This window comes from Heloderma suspectum, chromosome 9 (genome assembly GCF_057233095.1).
Source record: "Heloderma suspectum isolate Gila_16-S chromosome 9, 16-S_ref, whole genome shotgun sequence".
NCBI lineage: Eukaryota > Metazoa > Chordata > Lepidosauria > Squamata > Helodermatidae > Heloderma > Heloderma suspectum.
In genome coordinates this window covers 27,625,255-27,644,408 of record NC_139466.1, presented here as the reverse complement: position 1 = coordinate 27,644,408, position 19,154 = coordinate 27,625,255, and the positions used below count along the sequence as shown (strand labels likewise).

Sequence of the window (19,154 nt, the reverse complement as noted above, 5' to 3'; positions counted from 1 at the left end):
TTGTTATAATTGCTATAATTAAATACTCAACGCTTATGATGCAGGCACAGCGTGGCTGTGATGTGCAACATAGTCATACCTGCACCACATACACAGACTATTTATTATCATTCCATTGTATACCCTGCCTTTGCTCCAAGGAGCTCAGGACAGTATATCTGGGCCCTTTTCTCCCTCACTCATTTTATCCTCACGACAGCCCTGTGTGGTAGGTTAAGCTGAGAGAGAGCGACTGGCTCAAGATCATCCACTGAGTTCAATGGCTGAATAAGGGACTGGAATCCTGTTCTCTCAGTCTTAGTTTACCACTTTGACTCCATACCCCTACTCCCTCCTAGGGTGATTTTATATTATTATTATTAATTTAGATTTATCTCCCACCTTTTTACCTCTTACAAGGAACCCAAGGTGGTGTACATGGCCCTCCTCTCCATTTTATCCTCACAACAACCCTGTGAGGTAGATTAGGCTGAGAGTCAGTGGCTGGCCCAAAGTCGCCCAGTGGGCTTCATGGCCAAGTGGGGACTAGAACCTGGATCTCCAGAGTCCCAGTCCAACACTCTCATCACTACACCACGCTGGCTCTTTTACACTGGCTGATGTTCCGTGGCAGCAGCTCATCCAGACATGGGGCCTTCCCGCTTGCCTTGGCTGCCCACCATTTCGCAGCAGATGCGTGCACGCACCATGGCATGAGGGCATTACCACTCTGCTGTTGGGCCCCATCTGTTGCTCTCTTTTCTAGGCTCGTGCCATTGCTTGTGGTGTGCATTCTGTAACCAGCTCATCCATTCCTGCTCTCCAATTTTCTTCTAGGATATCCTGGTTTGGAAAAAGCCCATCTGCAGCCACGTGGCCTGGGGTGATCAGAGTGCCTTCTGACCCAGCAAACATCCTGTTTCCTCTGCTCTCAAGTTACTCCTCTTTCACCACCTTTTTCCTAGGGAAAAGCAGTTCATATCCATCAGTAGCTGGGTAATTGTAGATTCTGGACTTAATGGTCTTATCTCTCCCCATCCACCCTCTTTAGATGGTAGTGTGGATTATTTCACTTTTCCAAATACAGTAAGCCAGCCCTGCTGCATTTGTGGGCCTCTCCTGTGCCTTCTGTTGAGTGGAGGCCCTGGACGTCTGCCCCAGAGTCCTACTTTAATGGCACCACAGACTATTCATTTAACTGGGCCAGCCACCTCATAAAAGCAAGGTTTAGCAGGAGCCACAAAAAAAGAAAAGGAAGAAAGAACAGCTAGGTCCCATAGCCAAGAAAAGGATATCCAAAATTCGAAGATGCTGAGCGTCGCTAGATCATTTGGTGGGGGACTTTATGGGTGCTCAACGATTCTGGGAAACTTGCTCAAGGGCCAAACTAGATGAGATGCACATGGGGGACATGCATCATTCCTATTTACCAGGGTCACCCCCTGTTTTCTGGTGTTCACTCCTGTGATGGTGGGGGACCTGGTCCCTGTCTTGCTTTGGGGGATGCTTAAAAAAAAAGAAGTGTGAGCATGTGCATGTATGGGGAGCGGCCATAGTTCAGTGCTAGCATGCTGGCTAAGGATAATGGGAGTTGTAGGCCAACACCTTCGGAGGGCTGGAGAAAGTTAAGTGATGAGTAGGTGATTGATGGCTTCTGCACCGAGATCCTGGAGAGCAGCTGCCATTCAGAATAGGATATACTGGGCTAGGTGGACTCATTCAGAATACGGCAACTTCATATGTCTACTAGTTTCCTTTCTATCACACCAGAACTGTTTGTCCAGAGAGTCAATGTTGCTCAATGCGTTTTTGGAGTTGCAGCTATTCTATGAATGCCACTGCTTCTATTGTGACATTCAATATTCTTAAGCTTCTAAACAAGCAAGTAAGCACAGTTACGGAAAAGTTTGCTATCATACCTGTTTCAGAGAAGTGCTGCTCGACGGCTTATTCACAGAGGAAATGAATACAGAAGACGGCAGGCAGAGACGCATCTTCAGCAGTGCATAATGGTGGAGGGAGGGCACATAGGCATCGTTGGCAATAGGGTGCATTTTGCAGGCCTGGCCCTACCATGAGGCAGAGTGAGGCAGTCGCCTCAGGCAACAGATTTTAGGTGTCATAAAAGGGCAGCAAACTGTTAGTTATTTACATTGTTATTCTTGTGTTTCTACTGCCAGGGATAGGGAGAAGTACTTATAGGATGTTCTGTCTCATGTACCAAAATAACTTGGCTGGCTTTGGATATTATGAACCGTGGGGGTGCCATTTGCTGCTCTGCCTCAGGCAGCAAAATGTCTTGGGCTGGCCTTGGCATTTAGGGTGGGACTTCGGGGCCAGACGCCCATGGCCCCACTCAGCAGGAGCATGACGGGCCCCAAACAAAGTGGGGCTGGCTTACCACATTTTGAAGTCAGTGAAGCAATACCCATTACCAGCTAAAGGCAACAGGGTCTGTGGGGTAAGAGCATTAAGTCCAGAGTCTAAACGTACCAAATGGGTCCACCACTCCATGGTGTGAGGACAAGGCTATTTGCACAAGCATCCCTATTTGCATTTGTGAACTATTGGAAGGGATGAACACGCGGAGCATCTCCCAATAGGTTTTGTTTTGATCTGCATGCTGCCGCAGAGGGTGGGGAGGGAGGGGGAAGGGACTCCAAATTGATCAGAGCAATGGTGCTTGGGACAGGGAATGCTTGACCCTTTCCCTGCAGGCTGATTTCTCACTCAGAATTGACCTTCCAAGCTGTTTTTCTTCCTTAGAGATGCATAGACCCAGTAACTTTCGGCTGGATGGCTGACTGCAACCCTCTGAAACGGATGTGTTAGGATAACTACCCCCACCCTGGCACCCTCCAGATGTTTTGGGATTACAACTCCCATAATTCCAGATACTCACTGGAGATTATGGGATTTGTAATCCCAATACTTCTAGAGGGTGCTTCTAGATGGAGGGCACCTAGCGCTACCAGTCGAAAGACACTGTGCAGCTATTCTGTCTTTCTCTCCTGAACAGACTTTCTGTGATAAGAAAAAGAGGGAAGCAGTGCTGGGAAAACACATCGTCTGGACCCCCCCTCCCCCGCCCAAAACATAAAATTCCATGAATGAGGCAGGGTGATTGCACAGTAAAAGCCTCTTCTGGATACACCCTCGGAAAATTCTGATCTCCAATTTTCAGACTCAGCCCAGGGTGACCTCACTGTTGCAGAGTTGTTGGACAGACGGATTAGATCCTCATGATTAAAACACTTTGCAAGGCAAAACACTCTATTATGACAAATAAACCTTTTAATGTGTTGTTTCAAGACAATGGACCACATTTTGATCACCTCTTGAAAGTGCCTCTAACTTAGGGGGGAAAAAAACAAAAACCCACCACCTTCCCAGTTCTTGCTGTGGAATGTTTGCACACCAACATGTGATCAAACAGCTGGTCTAGCAACCTGGCCAAGGTCTTTTGTTAGTCCTTTGTCAATATTTATCTTCTAGGCTGATTCCTTTATGCAGGCTCTGGATTCTCCAGTTTCCAAAAGATGCAGCTTTACAACAAGTGCACACATTTTACGGAGCAACAAGTGAAATTTCAGAAGCTGTTTAACTGATTGCTTTATTTCCTCCATGACGTGTATCATTGCAAACTGCTTTGGGAAGGGAGTTCTGCTCTAGGTCATTATTATTATTTGCTTCATCGTCCATGTTTGCCAGCCTATTTTCTTTGAAACAAATGTGTAACCTCCACATCCAGTTCCAATAAACATTATGTGTAGAAAGCTGACTCAAGTTCTTGATTTAATGGTCTGTTGTGATGTATTTCCTGGTGCTTTAGAGCCAAGCAGGTCTAGTGGAGGGGATGGGATAACTTTGCTGGCCTTTGCCACTTGAAAACAACAGCTGGATGAATGTTCCAGCTCGGTCCCTGAGTAATCTTTTATATCCTTAAAAAGCAAATAGAAGTCCACAAAATTGACAGGGGTTAGGCAACTGAGTTGTGTCAGCCTCAACATTTGCATTAAAGAGAGCTTTGGCTTTCGGGCGGAATAGAAATGTAATTAAGCGCAAGTTAAAAGGGGGACATCCAGTAGGTTCTTTTGACACTCATGCAAACCATACTTTACAAAGCAGGGGTAAAAGATTAGTAAAGGATTTGCAAGAGATGCAATATTTATTATTTTATTTATTGTATTCATATCCCTTTTTTCCTCTTGCAAGGACCCCAAGGTGGCTTACATGATCCTCCTCCTCTCTGTTTTATCCTCACAACAACCACCCTGTGAGGTAGGTTGCTGAGAGTCTATGACTGGCTGAAAGTCACCCAGTGAGCTTCCATGGCTGAGTGGGGACTAGAACCTGGATCTCCCAGCTCCCAGTCCAACACTCTTGCCACTACACCACACCGGCTCTCATATTTATTCCAAGCATGTGAAGTGTATCATAAGAATATAAGAAGAGCCATGCTGGATCAGACCAAGGGTCCATCTAGTGCAGCATTCTGTTCACACAGTGGCCAAACAGCTGACAACCAGGAAATCACAAGCAGGACACAAGCGCAACAGCACCCTCCCGCCCATGTTCCCCATCAACTGGTACACGTAGGCATCCTGCCTCATACCGGAGGTAGCTCATAGCACTCAGGAGTAGTAGCCATTGATAGCTTTCTTCTCCAGGAATTTGTCTAATCCCCTTTTAAAGCCATCAAATGGTGGCTATCACTTAGGGATGTACAAAAGTCACTTACCTTTTCGAAAGGTGACATTCGTGGTGGGGGGGGGAGGCGCTCCGTCCCTCCCCCCAAAATTCTCTCCGGCTGGCTCCATTCTGCAGCGATTCTGCGGAGCCACCGGCCGGGGCCGCCCGCAGCCAGACATCCGGCCGCTGGGCAGCCTGCACAGGGACGCAAATGGCAGCTGCCGTAGCCGCCACCATTTGCGTCCCCTTTTTTTTGCCATGATAGGCTACGTAAATACTTATGCAGCTTATCACGGCTCCCGCAGGGACACAAATGGCGTCCCTGCGTTAGCCATGATAGGCTACGTATTTACGTAGCCTATCATGGCTATAATGAAGAAGCGAATGGCGGCTGCGGACGCGGCCATCATTCGCAAAGCAGCGTGAACGGCAGCAGGTAGGTGTCCCGTTTCGCGCGCCTTTCGCGGGGTGGGGGTGCAGGGGGGCTTCGTTCCACCACAGATTTCAGGGGGGGCCAAATGCATTCGCATTCGGCCTGAGATCCATGGTGGAATTCTCTGACATCCCTACCATCACTATATCTTGTGGAAGTAAATTCCATAATTTAACTAGTGCTATGCTGAAAAATTTCCCCACGCTTTTTTCGACCATTCAATTTGATATAAAGGAAATTGCTTTCAAAAATAAATTAAGTGTTGAAGAAAATGTCAGAGAAAGTTTCTTGACTTGGCTTTGGGGTTCTTGTGCTTACCTTACATGGGAGGTAGCTGAGCAGTATCCCCAAGTGTTGTGTTTTTCATTGTACAATTATCTCTCAGGAAGCCTTTGGCCTCCCAAACTTCAACTAAAGCCCAAAAGAAGACATCATGAAGACATCCCCCCATAGGGCTTTTTAATATCAGGAAGTGCAGGCAGCCTGGGAGGCTGCAGAGCAATGGAGAGACGTGTAAGAGAAAGAAAACATACACACACACAGACACGCAGACACCTTGGCTGCCTCACAGTGATTAGGTGAGCTCAAAAAAAATGATAAAACACCTTGAGTATGAGGCAGAACAATGGAGGCTTCTTTCATAGGGGAAGAAAATTGTCAGAAAATTGGAGGACAGATTTTGGCTCAGCTCTAGCTTCACCTCTCCCTGGTGCTAGACACAACACTGCCCCCCTCACATCTGTATTGTGCTGGATGCAAAATGGAGCAGCCTGCAAACACAGCTGATACTGTTGCCATTTGCAGTGGCAGCACAAAACACCCCTATGGAAAAAAGAAGCTGTGCTACAACCCCTGCCAAGGATGAGCCTGACCTGTGAGAAACTGTTGAGAGTTTCTCCTCCCCTTACAGAAATTCGGTGAAATTGTCCTCCCAGTTTCTCTGCCCATAAAAGGGGTGGAGAATTTTGAAAGGCCATCTAAAGCTGTGTGAAGGATATCTGTCCTGAATCTCCCACCAATCAGCTTCATGGAATGACCCCCTTGGGGGTAAGATGAGAGGAAGAAAAATGTCTCCATATCTACTGTCTCTAATTCTCTACACCTCTATCATGTCTCCCCTTACTCACCTTTTTTCTAAGCTAAACAATCCCAGTATCGAATTCTCTCAGGTACAGAATATTGTGATTTGAATGCATGGAAAATGTGAGACCCCCATAGCAAAAGCATGCCCTTCCAGAGCCTGCAACAAGCAAGAAACACACACTCTTCCAAATTTGTGGAAACATCTTTGCAAGACGAGAACCATTTTTGTTGTTGTCATTATACTACAGAGCCTGGCTCCAGTGCCACTGGAATAATTAACAGGGAATTTGTGCCACACAAAATTGTGGCAAGTTCTTGGTGGTATGGGGATACCAAGTCATCTTGTCTGCCTCCTGAGGAATCTGTATAATGACCAAGTAGCAACGGTAAGAACAGACAACGGAACAACGGACTTGTTTTAAGATTGGGAAAGGAGTATGGCAGGGCTGTATACTCTCACCCTACCTATTCAACCTGTACGCAGAACACATCATGCGACGTGCTGGGCTTGGTGAAGCCAAGGCTGGAGCTAACATTGCTGGAAGAAACATTAACAATCTCAGATATGCAGATGATACCACTTTGATGGCTGAAAGTGAGGAGGAGCTAAGGAACCTTATGACGAAGGTGAAAGAAGAAAGTGCAAAAGCTGGGTTGCAGTTAAACCTCAAAAAAACCAGCAACCAGCTTGATTGATAACTAGCAAATAGAGGGAGAAAACATGGAGGCAGTGACAGACTTTGTCTTTCTAGGCGCAAAGATTACTGCAGATGCTGATTGCAGCCAGGAAATCAGAAGACGTTTACTTCTTGGGAGGACAGCAATGACAGATCTTGATAAAATAGTGAAGAGCAGAGATATCACACTGACAACAAAGGTCCGCATAATGAAAGCAATGGTATTCCCCATAGTAACCTATGGCTGCGAGAGCTGGACCATCAGGAAGGCTGAGCGAAGGAAGATAGATGCTTTTGAACTGTGGTGCTGGAGGAAAATTCTGAGAGTGCCTTAGACTGCAAGAAGATCAAACCAGTCCATACTCCAGGAAATAAAGCCAGACTGCTCACTTGGAGGGAATGGTATTAAAGGCAAAACTGAAGTACTTTGTCCACATCATGAGAAGACAGGATACCCTGGAGAAGATGCGGATGCTAGGGAAAGTGGAAGGCAAAAGGAAGAGGAGCCGACCAAGGGCAAGATGGATGGATGATATTCTGGAGGTGACGGACTCGACCTTGGGGGAGCTGGGGGTGGTGATGGACGACGGGAAGCTCTGGCGAGGGCTGGCCCATGAAGTCACACAGAGTCGGAAGCGACTGACCGAATAAACAACAATATGAAAACCCATAAAAAATGCAAAGCTCACAAGCTCCAGTAATCCTGGCAAGGGCCATTGCTGATGTTTACCTTGGTCCACCACCAAGTTAAACGTAAATTACAGCTAGACTCAACCAGCCAGTGTTGCTGCAGCCTGCCACCCGCGCTAGGTAGGTCTACCTGGGCCCATCGACGGAGGGAGTCCACCACAGGGCTCAGGTTCCCCCCAAACCTCGGACTGGCCCTGCCGGCCATCGCAGAAGCAAAATTAAAAATTACATCATTTTCCTCCATTGATCAAGGAAGCCAGAGGCACTGTGCATAAGTAGGCCCAACTGCAGATTAGCCTGGCGCAGAGAGAAGGCGGCGGCATCAGCAACAGAAACACAGATCCCAGCCACGCTCCCTTCATGTGCATGTCGTTTGCATAACTGCATACATAAGCGTGCATGCTCAGGACTTTGCTTCCCCCGCCCTACGCGTTTCTGTGCCCACGCCGCCTGGCAGCCACAGCGCAAGCGCGCAAACGCCAACAAAAAAAAGGAGCGAGAGGGCGCGCGCCTCAAGGACGCTCGAAAAGACGGAGATGGGCGGGGCTTCCATTTCCTCTCTCCCCCCTCCTTCCCCCCCCTCCTCTGTTGCCTCGCCTTCATTGGGCCGCCCTCCCCGTATATGCAAATGAGGTTCTAACCGGAGCGTTTGCTGCCAATCAGCCAGAGGCACCAAAAAAACAAAAAAGCCGAGCAGCAGCAGCAGCAGCAGCAAGCAGCAGCAGCAACGACCGCAGCTGGAGAGCGCGCGCGGCAGGTACGGAGGGCGCGCGCGCAGGATGAGGAGGGAATAAGGGCTCCCAACGGCCGCGCGGCCCCCCCCCCGCCGCCTGTCCCCCTCCAGCGGCGCAGCCAGGCGGGTCTGTCCGCCCCCCCCTCCGTCCCCCTCCATCCCTCCGTGGCCCCGGCCCCCCGCTGTTGGGCCCCCAGGCCTCCGCATCTCCCTCCCCTTTCGTGAGAGGCCGCCCCCTACCCCTCTTCGCCTCCCTGAGGGGGCTTCTGTCCGGGGTGGAGCAGGTGAAGAGGCCGACGGACGGACTGACGTGGGGGAGAAAGGGGAGCGTTCCAGTCGCACGGCAGTTTCCCCCTCCGCTCCTCCTCATTTTGGCTAATCTTTCCTATGCAGAAGATGCGAATATTGGTTGGGGTGGGGGTGCTGGCGGAAACCCTCCTCCCCTGCCCCACAGCTTGATTCTGTGCCACTTACCCCCCTCTCCTGAGGGGAGCCCCTTTTTCCGCCCCCTGCCCCTCTTTCCGCCCCCTCTCCTGAGGGGAGCCCCGCTTTCCGCCCCCTGCCCCTCTTTCCGCCCCCTGCCCCTCTTTCCGCCCCCTCTCCTGAGGGGAGCCCCTCTTTCCGCCCCCTGCCCCTCTTTCCGCCCCCTGCCCTGAGGGGAGACCCTCTTTCCGCCCCCTGCCCCTCTTTCCGCACCCTCTCCTGAGGGGAGCCCCTCTTTCCGCCCCCTGCCCCTCTTTCCACACCCTCTCCTGAGGGGAGCCCCTCTTTCCGCCCCCTGCCCCTCTTTCCGCCCCCTGCCCTGAGGGGAGACCCTCTTTCCGCCCCCTGCCCCTCTTTCCGCACCCTCTCCTGAGGGGAGCCCCTCTTTCCGCCCCCTGCCCCTCTTTCCTCCCCCTCTCCTGAGGGGAGCCCCTCTTTCCTCCCCCTCTCCTGAGGGGAGCCCCGCTTTCCGCCCCCTGCCCCTCTTTCCGCCCCCTGCCCTGAGGGGAGCCGCTCTTTCCGCCCCCTGCCCTGAGGGGAGCCGCTCTTTCCGCCCCCTCCCCTGAGGGGAGCCGCTCTTTCCGCCCCCTCCCCTGAGGGGAGCCCCACCTCAATTTATTTATATGTTGAGGGGGAGGCACCCTCCTCCTTCCTACTGGGGGTGGGCTCTGCCCCCATGTGCCCCTCTTTTTTTCCTCTTATTCTCTTGCCCCCTTTATTGCTCTGAAGGCAGGGGGCAAGGCACCTGCCTTTCTGTCCTAAGAGGATGGGCCCTGCTTAGACATTAACTTTTATTGTTTGCCCCAGACCCTGCTTCTGGCAGTAATTTGCTTTTTTCATTTCCTGGTGGGGTGGCTGTATCTGTGTGTTCTACTCAGGGCTTCATGCAACTCCTGCTTTGTTGGCCTGTGAGGTCATCCATCCAGACCAGGCTGCTGCTTTGCTGTGCTCCTCTTTGACAGATGCTCTGGTAAGAATTTGATTCTTCTAAAGAAGAGAGAGAGAGAGATGCTGAAGCTTCAGTTGATCTTATGGATGGTGGGCAGAGAGCTTGTTAACTAATTTCTGCTTGATTGCAACAGTCTTCTTCAAATAGGACCACAAATGGTGGCTACAGAAAATTGAATATTATATTTCAACTGACCTCTCTCTTTATTTTGTTAGGCCTTTGTATTTGTCAAAGACCTTTGACAAAAAGGAGATTGACATTAGGGTTCTTTTAAAATGGAGGGTGTGTTTTTAGTATTGTGTGACACAGACTCCCTTCTGGTTTCATTTGAACATAAAAAACAAGAGGGAAAGATCCCAGGTATTGGAGACATCTGGGTTTGTTTTTAGTAAGCGGCTTGATACATTTGGAGTATTACAGCTCTTCCTTTGAAGGATATTTTCATCTTGCAACCTTTCTAGAGACAACAGGTTTTCTTTCTTTGTTTCCCTCAATAGAAAGACAGAAAGTATATGAAGAAAAAACCTGCTCTCTCCGGTGAGAATTGCCAAAATAACACTTTCAGCAGTTTTCTAAAAAAATAAAAATAAAACCCATCTTCTATGGAACCTTTGATATTTTCTTCTGTTTGCTGTTGATGGATGCATCTCTCATTAGTCAGATTGGTGGCAGAAGAAATCTCTAGTGATGACAATCCCTTAGTGACAGGGCATAAGATTTGAAGGTCTGTGCAAAATAATGAAGATATTCCTAAGTGTGCGTCACTGTTCATGTTCATCCACAAGAGTGCTGCTTTCTCCGTTTTTGTTCTCTGAAACAAAATTACCTCAGCCTTGCTGCTTGCAGTGCTGCCTATTTTGCAGTAAATTCCATGCTGGGATAGTGTTTTTAGGTTGAAAATAAGGGGATAACATTTTTCTTTCTCCACACGAGACACTTGACTTGCAGATGCAATGAGAATTTTTGTATGGACTTGCTTTAGGAGCTTAGATACCATTTTATTTCCTTCAACTTGTAAATTTGAGCAGGGAAACATGAAAACCTGTCAGTCTTAACTTTATAACAGCGTTATTTGTGTAAGGCCCATTTTCCATGATAATCATGGAAACCAGAGAGGTTGGAGTTGTCACTCTGAATTTTCTCATGCCTTCATTTTTGGTGCAGAGCATGTATAACGGGGGGATATTGCTAATGAAAGACTGAGTGTATAGTTCTTAGCATCACTGTGCTTTTATATGGGTCTGTATACTTGTGTACTTTGTTTAAAGTTAATTGACAGAGGTGGTTCCATACACACCCTTCCCTGTGTCCACATAATCACTCTGTTTGTAGATGAGTACTGAGTTGCAGACCAGCCAAAAAGATTCTGTGCATGTATAATTTGGTTTGATTTGGTGTAAAGATACTAGTGAAGTCCATGTGTCCTCTTATAATTAAACTGCTGATGATCCTTCATTTCATATCTCTGTAGGACCACTTCTTACCAAACCTGCAGAAATACATTTATGGTTTGCTCTTCTAGTGCTAATATTGGGGAAGGGACTTGTATGCTTGGTTTTCTTGGCTTTAATAAGTGATCATCGTGTGTGTGTGTGTGTGTGTGTGTGTGTCAGTGTGTAACCAAGGAGTTGGTTAAATGTAAGGCAGTTTCCAATTCAACATGGTAATGTTGCAGCTACTGCACAACAAATAGTAACTGTTCAAGTATATCTGTATTTCAGATCTTTAACAAATGTTGGCTTTTCATGTCAGAGTTCATTAAACTCTAGAGCTGGACTACAAAAATCCTAAGCACTAGAAATTTAATGCTGGCTAGTAAAAACAATTTAAACTTGAAAGATCGTTTCAGTGGTAGTAGTCTCTGAATCTTTCATTTGGCACAGGATTAGGCAAATATTGCTTGTGGGGGTTTTTTGACCAGAAACATTTGGCAAGTCAGAGATGGTCTTACCCTTTCCAAATTGACCTCACAGATCTAAAAGCTGCCTTCCTGAAACCACTTGTTGTTGTTGTTCAGTCGTTCAGTCGTGTCCGACTCTTCGTGACCCCATGGACCATAGCACGCCAGGCCTTCCTGTCCTGCGCTCTCTCCCGGAGAAACCACTTCTGTGTAGGCAACTACATATGGAGTTGGGAGGATTACAGAGTACTCCACTCATTTTGTACGTACTCATTATGAATGTCTGCTTACATGCTGGACACAGATTTGTTGCCTTTCTCATAGTAGTGGTTATGGCTGCTGCTTATACTGGAAAAATGTAGCTCATGTCAACATTTCCAGTGTAAGTAAAAGTACCCGATCCTTGCAGATGTGTTCAGATTCACTAAAGCTTGGCTCTATGTATGCTGTTTCCCTAGAGACATATAATTGTTACGAGAGCTGGTATATTCAGCTTCAGGGTGTCCACTGTATTTTTTTAATATGCATCTTCTATAATACCTTTTCCTAGCAAGACTTCTCAGGGGTTCCATGAAGATGGTTGTTCCTGGGAGTGCCCCTATAATTCAGGCAGACCACAGTCTTGGAAATGAATTGGGCCGTGTCTCAACAGAGAACTCTGTGATGAGTCCAGATGCAGAACCAATGGCTGATCAGGTGGGCCCTGAACTGGAAGAGGTGCGGAAACTGCAAGAACTTGTGAGGAGACTTGAGCTCCAGAATCAGCAGTTGAGAACTAGAAGCCTCCGAAATGTGCCGGAGGCAAAAATGCTGAGCCAAGCTGGCGCTGGAGTGGATAATTGCAATTCCAGGCTCAATGGGTTGGAAATGAATAATAGCATCAATGCACTGATGGATAAGCAGGAATTGCAGATAGTGGCAGACCTGCACTCTGCACTGAGTAAAATGAGGTCAGAAGCAGATGAGAGTGATGAGTTCTTGAAAAAGGATGTAAGGACCACAGTGCAGCATAACTGTGCCAGTGGTTCTGGGGAAAAACCTCCCAACACAAAGTTTGTGAGCAATACCGAAATGCAGAACAGCGATGCTAACACCAACGACTCCTCCAATTGGGATTGTGGCAGCACGGTGCTTGTAGAAGACTTCACCACAGATGTTGAGCCAGCACTGACAACGAGTGAAGGGAGTGCTAATGTAGAAGACCCCTTGAATGACACAACTCTGGATGAAGTGGAAGTATTAGAGCTTGAGAATGGCAGTGATGAAGAGGACAGCTGGTAGGTACCACGAGATTCTGGGTTGTAGCTCAAAATGATTCATGTTAAGAGGAGACTAGACTAGAATCTTAACTTCTGGAATTGTTTTGTTATGTTTTAGTTTCTTTTTGAGGAGATAAAAGAATCAAGGCCTTAATCCTTGTCCAAAGAGATTAAACCAGGATTCTTCAATGTCAACAGCTTTTCATAAGTGTGAAGTCAAAGCAAAAAGAGACACTTCAGCTCTCATTTACATTAGCTCTAGAGGCAGATTGCTCAAAATGGGCCTGAAAGAAGCACTTGTAAAGAAGTCCACTGGCCCAAAGAGCTATCAGTTAACACATTAGTGAGACAGGGACATAGGCAAGTCATTGTTCACATATTTATTTTGAAAGAGGAAGAGAGTCGATACACTGGACTTTTCCCTGAACTATTAAAGAGACAGACACAAACTGAGCTAGAAGAAGTTAGGAGAAGCCAGGACCATTTCACACATAAGATACTGCCAAATGTGATGGGAAGCTATTGCTCATTCTTGTTTCTTAATGTATGTACCTTTTATAACATATGTGTTTGGTGCATAAATATTTTACATACACACAGAATAAAATGTAACATGTGAACTGGCCTTAATCCACTGGTCCTTGCAGCATCCAGTTTTTAGAGTTTTTGCATGAACAAATGATTGGATCCAGGTATTGGATGGTAAGAGAGAGAAGGAACTGATTATGTGAAGTTATGTTTTTTTTTTTTTTCTGAGCATAATATGTTTGCTGTAGAGAGGCACATTCATAATTATTGTGGGAGAAGTATTTGGTGGATTGAATGTTTGTTGTAAAAAAACTTGGCAGTTTTGTGAGAACTGATAAGCTGTGTATGACTGCTACTTCTGTGGAAGTGGTTCACACTGGTTGAAGTTACTGATTGTATGCCTAATAATTTGTGATAGGATTTTATCTTTCAGATAGGTGTGTGTCCTGCTAATTTTCTATTGAAGAGATGTCACATCATCCACTACTTTCTGACAAATGTCTGTTTTTGAACTTAAATGCTTGTATGTTCTATCTTCATAGTTCCTTATGTTATTCACGTACGTGTGTGTGTGTGTGTGTGTGTGTGAGAGAGAGAGAGAGAGAGACAGACAGACACAGACAGACAGACAGACTAATGAGAAACTGAAGCTGAGATTTAACTTTATTATCAAATCCTCACTCGAAGCGAGAATTTAGAGCTGACAAAGTACAGTGGTAAATCCACCTCCTTAGACCTACCTCCAAATATTTGATAGGATAGTACTTAAATACCAGTAGAATGGAATACAAAATTAAAAGTACATTGTATATATATAGATTAGCACTCATCTTTAAAATATAACACTGTAAAATGATGTAAGACTTAAATGAAAAATATAAATGTTATTTTCCTATTTGGAATAAAAATGCTCAGTTCTTTAAAAAACAAAACAAAACACCCTACCCCTCTTCAGCTAAATCATGGTTTTTCTTTCTCCAAGAGCAGTCTTCAGAGAACGGTTCCTGCAGTTTTCTTTTTTGCATCCTCCTTGTTTTATTGCAGATTAATTTTCCCCCTCAGTGTATAATTTATCTTGCCTATTTGGAACAATCTTTTAAAACTTTTTAAAAAAATGAACTTGAGTATTTTACTGAAGTATGTATTCAGCATGGCTTATCTGCTTTAAGCGCAAGCACTTTCAGGTGACAAAACCTACTGCTAGATTGCTTCCTTTGCTGTACCACCACCCCACGCTGCTCCCCGTGGCCTCCCTAGCTCATAAAAACCTTGTGGAAGAAGTATGGTACTATATTTCTTAAATGGCTTAGTACCTGAAATTGCTTTATATGCAGTGTAATAAGTGTAGTTCTTTATATGGGATATGTGTAGGTATCTAGTTCATGTTTGGTACTTAATCAGCTTACCCAGAATGTAAAGATGGATGGGTTGGATTTTATTTTCCAAACTGGCATGATAAACTTTTATTCTGCTTAAGGCTGTATGTCTCTCCAAGAAAGTCATCAACAGTTGAAAAAGAATGTCCCCTGAAGTGGTGTAGGCAGGTGTTGGACAACCCCAGTCCTGAGACAGAGGCAGCTTGCCGTACCCTCATCAGCAGACTTGACCAAGGTAAGTGACCTGGTTGTGTTTGAAAGGGCATTATAATATGTGCCCCTTAAGTTGCTACTGAGAAGAGGACCAAAATTCAATTGTTTAGCTTGTCACAGGAATTTGCAAGCATATGATACAAATGGAGATACTTGAAGTGCTTGATGTTAAAGTTAGGTTGGACAATTAAGCCCACCCCTGTTGAATATTTGACATTTTACAGCAGAATGTGATCAGTCAAAGAGCCTTGATATCTTGATCTTTTGCTTTGCTCTTTAGTATTTTCTTGCTGGAGTTTAAGACAGATTGCATTAGCACTACTGGCTGGGCAGGGTGCTGTGGAGATAATCTTCCTAAACTTGCTGTAAGCAAGATGGTTTACATGATCCTTGGGGCTGTGGTGTCATAATCAGAGCATGACTTCTGTCTTTGCACATCTTTAGTAATCTCATGCTAAACATGAAACTTTTTGAAATGCTCTCTTCAAATCTTAAAATAAACATTTTCTTTTAAAGAGCCTTTTTGCTATTGTATTGCTTCACTTCAAATAGTTTTTTTAAATTAAAGTAATTCATACTCCTAAAGCGATACACATGCACACAAAACTGACTGTTCGTTATAGTTCTTATTTAGAAGTATAAATGCCTTTTTATAATTACAGTTATTGAAAATTTGTCCAATGGAGCTGTAAGCTGCTGTACCCTCTGCAATCTTGGCTTATTTTTGCTAGTTGGGAAAACAGAAAAATAAAATTGAAAATGGAAGCCATCGACGTTATAGTAAACAAGAAGAAAGGCTTTGTAAACCTCAGTGTTCTTATACAAAAGCAGAATAATGAGTTGGATCTCAGGCTAGTTATACTTGGAGAAGGCCCATTGAAATCCACGGCACTGAAGTTAGTCATGATTAACATGTTCCGTTGATTTCACTGGGTGAACTCTTAAGTATGACTATGTCTGGATCCAACCCAATAGTTTTAGAGAGAGTTCAGAAAATAAATTTCCCTTATAGTGTAACTAAGGTGTAAAAATACATTTGTATATTCAGCTACACTTCATAATACTATTGAAGAATCCAGTTTCCCATCATTCATAGCAAGGGTCGCAGTCCCGTGGATGGACAAATTACCCTTTATTTAAACTCTTAGACTGCCATGCAATAAAATAATAAAAACAGTAAATATATAATAACCCTATAAAAATAAAACAGAAGCTGCATTTAAATTATTTGATTTATATTCTGCCCCTTTTCAGTAACTAATATATCCTCAAAAATAATAGCATAATTCAAAAGTTTTTTTTTTTACTCAGAATCAATATCTGAAAGACCCCATAGTTGCTTCTGAACTTCATGTACTAAGAAAATTGAAGATTTGCCTGTTTTGAAACAAGTGTCTCAACTGTTTTTACATGTTTAGTTCCTTGATTTATATGTGAGAGTCAGTTCAGACATTCATCACTAGCTTTCACATGATGCAGAAAATGGAGGAATCTGAAGCAGGTGGGAAGCAAGAAGAGTCAAAGGCTGTATTGTACAAGAGGCCTTGCTATCATTTCACGGGGCAATGTCCTTGGCAAACTCTTACTCTTAGATTGCACTCAGCTCCAAATACTTTTTAAAAGACCTGTATTCTGCAACATTGAATTGCGTATTGGTTATGTTACCAATATTTTAAAAAACTTTTTAAAAGTGTTTTTCTCATTCTGGAAGAAACTTTTTCATAAGAGGTTTTTCCCCTCAGCCCTCTTATTTTCCATAGCTCTGCTGTTGTACCAAGGCATAGGGGTTGTGGTTAGCCTAAATGCAGACAGCTGTAGAATATAGGCAAAGCTCTGAGTGGACACATACACACACCTCTCCAAAGCCTAGGTTTGTCACTTGGCATCATATCCAACTGCTCAGAGAGGCAGAAATGTAGTATAATTCCTGGCTTGGTAGCCAAATGTTAATCTTACTATTTTCAAAATGGCATTAGGTGAAATTGCAACAACTTCCATCTTGAGTTGTTAAACTAGCCTGTGCTCAATTGCTAGAATTAGCAATTCTATGAGAGCCAGTGTAGTGTAGTGGTGAGAGTGACGGACTGGGAGCCGGGAGATCCGGGTTCTAGTCCCCACTTGGCGATGGAAGCTCACTGGGTGACTTTGGGCCAGTCACAGACTCTCAGCCCAACCTACCTCACAGGGTTGTTGTGAGGATACAATGGTGAGGAGGAGGATAATGTAAGCCGCCTTGAGTTCCTTGCGAGAGGGAGAAAGGCGGGGTATAAATGCAATAAATAAATAAATAAATAAATTAGTAGGAAAGTGGGTGAAAACAAAATAACTTATATTTTTATATTGTTTATGCTTCTGCTGCTTTCCATTTTATGGCTGAGTTCGTCTCTCTAGAAGGCATGTAGTTAGCTTTCAAAGAATCTAAATTGCCATTGTGCATGAGGTACACTTCTAAGTTGAGGGATTTGAAGGACAAGATGGTTCAGAATAAGGCTTGATTGTTCTCTGCACTAATAATGCCACTCCCTCTTGAACTCTTAGTGCTAACTTGTCTTGGATCTCGTTCATAGTTATCTCGTTCATAGTTAATGATGGGAAATCTTCCTTTGATTTTAATATCAGTACCAAGCACCTGTGGGGTACTCATGCTGGGTTTTTATAATTCTGACATTTGTAGCATGTCTTCCAAAACTACTTAATGCACTTCCATTTAAAGTGCATTAAGGGAGCATTATGAGGAGAGCCAAGCACCCCTCGCCAATAGTCCACAGAAGGCGCCCTCGTGAGACCACTCTACCTGCATCTGGCCCCATTGAATGTTGGAATAGCTGATTCACACTGAATATTCTTGTGTGGTATATTTCATGCTGTGGTCATGTCAGTTGTATATTACGGTAATGTATTCTGTGCCATATTTGCTTGAGGGAGCAAAGCTCTTTTTTTCTGCTCCGGGTAGGCTATCTGCTTTACTAGTGTAGATGTTAAGGGCACTGTAACTGCACTAAAGTGGGGCTGACTTGGCTCCTTATTCAGAATTGTCCAAATAGGAAACATCTGAGTAATGCAAGCCCCCACTTCCAGGATGACTTGAGAGGTGAAAAATCATGTATCTCTTCCATGGCAGGAGCTGTCCTTATATTGGATGCCCTCTCATCTCACCTGTCTGTACATTACCTGGGAACCATGGAAAGTGGAAGCACAACTTATGTTTCAGTGCTTCAGTGTAACTCATGAGGCTATCTCAAGTGCACCTGAAGTGGGCATTGTAAAATCAGGCAGCAGCAATCGTATTGCTAGTCTGACATTTGCAGGACTGCAGTATTAAGCCAGGGAGAGAACGGCAAGTGGAGAACTGAGAACTCTCTTAATTTGTTCTAATTCTGGACACTTTAAACTGTCAGCCATAGTTGGAAATCAAATAATTGGTTTGTATGTGATTCAGGGGTGAGTGCGTCTGGCAAGTAATGCATGGAAATGTGGTTTGACATGCTCTGTCTCTCCTCCCCTCCATATATGTGTAACTTGGTAACGTTTCATGGCTTTCTTGTATTTTCCTCTAGCCAGTAGGTGGAAATCCTTGTATTGCAGTCCACTGGCGTCTCCAAGTGTGCATAACTTGAATACAGACACAGGGTCCTCTAGCAATGCACTAAACTCTCCTGGGCACTTCAAATCAACTAACAAACCGCTACTAACTTGTGGCAGCTCAGGTATGGCATGGCACTGGGGATACTTTCAGAGGACTGGAGGTGGGAGATGCATGAGGAGGTGGGATGGGAAGAGGGGAGACTGGTTTGATATCTTCAATCTGAATGTGATTGCCTAGGTTTGCCTTTTCTTTATTGAGTGCATCAGGAAAGGTTCTTGTTTAGATCTCTTTGCCTGCTTGTGTCAATTCTATGGAATGCTAAATGCTCCAAGTGATTTCTTGAGAGAAAGCTTCACTTCTTGGCACGTCTTAGCGTTTCATTCCCAGGGTATTCGATTAGACCTTAGGACAAAGTTCTGGTGGAGCCTCCTGTTCAGCAGGGCTTTCCTCTGTTGCTTTGCCGCCATATGCTTTGTGCTTATGTGAAGACTTGCTGTTATAACTTTCATGTGTGAAAACACTTTTGTGTTTGAGGATTAGATTGTCATATGCAGTCACAGGACCATAAAGAGA

The 19,154-nt window shown here is 45.0% G+C and overlaps 2 protein-coding genes across 19 annotated transcripts in view; both read left to right on the top strand.

Moving 5' to 3' along the window:
- ZNF185 (zinc finger protein 185 with LIM domain) overlaps positions 1–3,752 on the top strand; it is an 88,825-nt gene extending 85,073 nt beyond the window's left edge. For 7 of the 8 annotated variants that reach the window (XM_084813332.1, XM_084813335.1, XM_084813339.1 and 4 more), the window contains one exon: positions 817–3,752. The gene's annotated coding sequence lies outside the window, so the exon portion shown is untranslated. The remainder of the gene's footprint in view (positions 1–816) is intronic. The other variant, XM_084813337.1, reaches the window with a different exon arrangement.
- Positions 3,753–8,245: 4,493 nt separating this feature from the next.
- The window catches only part of LOC146338539 (SLAIN motif-containing protein-like), a 21,698-nt gene continuing 10,789 nt past the window's right edge, over positions 8,246–19,154 (top strand). Inside the window, exons 1-7 of one of the 11 annotated variants that reach the window (XM_084813976.1) lie at positions 8,246–8,311; positions 9,649–9,740; positions 10,217–10,256; positions 11,693–11,881; positions 12,170–12,896; positions 14,884–15,017; positions 18,553–18,702. In XM_084813976.1, the coding sequence (XP_084670102.1) occupies positions 10,232–10,256; positions 11,693–11,881; positions 12,170–12,896; positions 14,884–15,017; positions 18,553–18,702 (1,225 nt within the window). In that variant the 5' untranslated portion in view covers positions 8,246–8,311; positions 9,649–9,740; positions 10,217–10,231. Of the gene's footprint in view, positions 8,415–9,648; positions 9,741–10,216; positions 10,257–11,692; positions 11,882–12,169; positions 12,897–14,883; positions 15,018–18,552; positions 18,703–19,154 lie in introns of those variants that run through there. The other 10 variants (XM_084813981.1, XM_084813977.1, XM_084813978.1 and 7 more) reach the window with 10 other exon arrangements.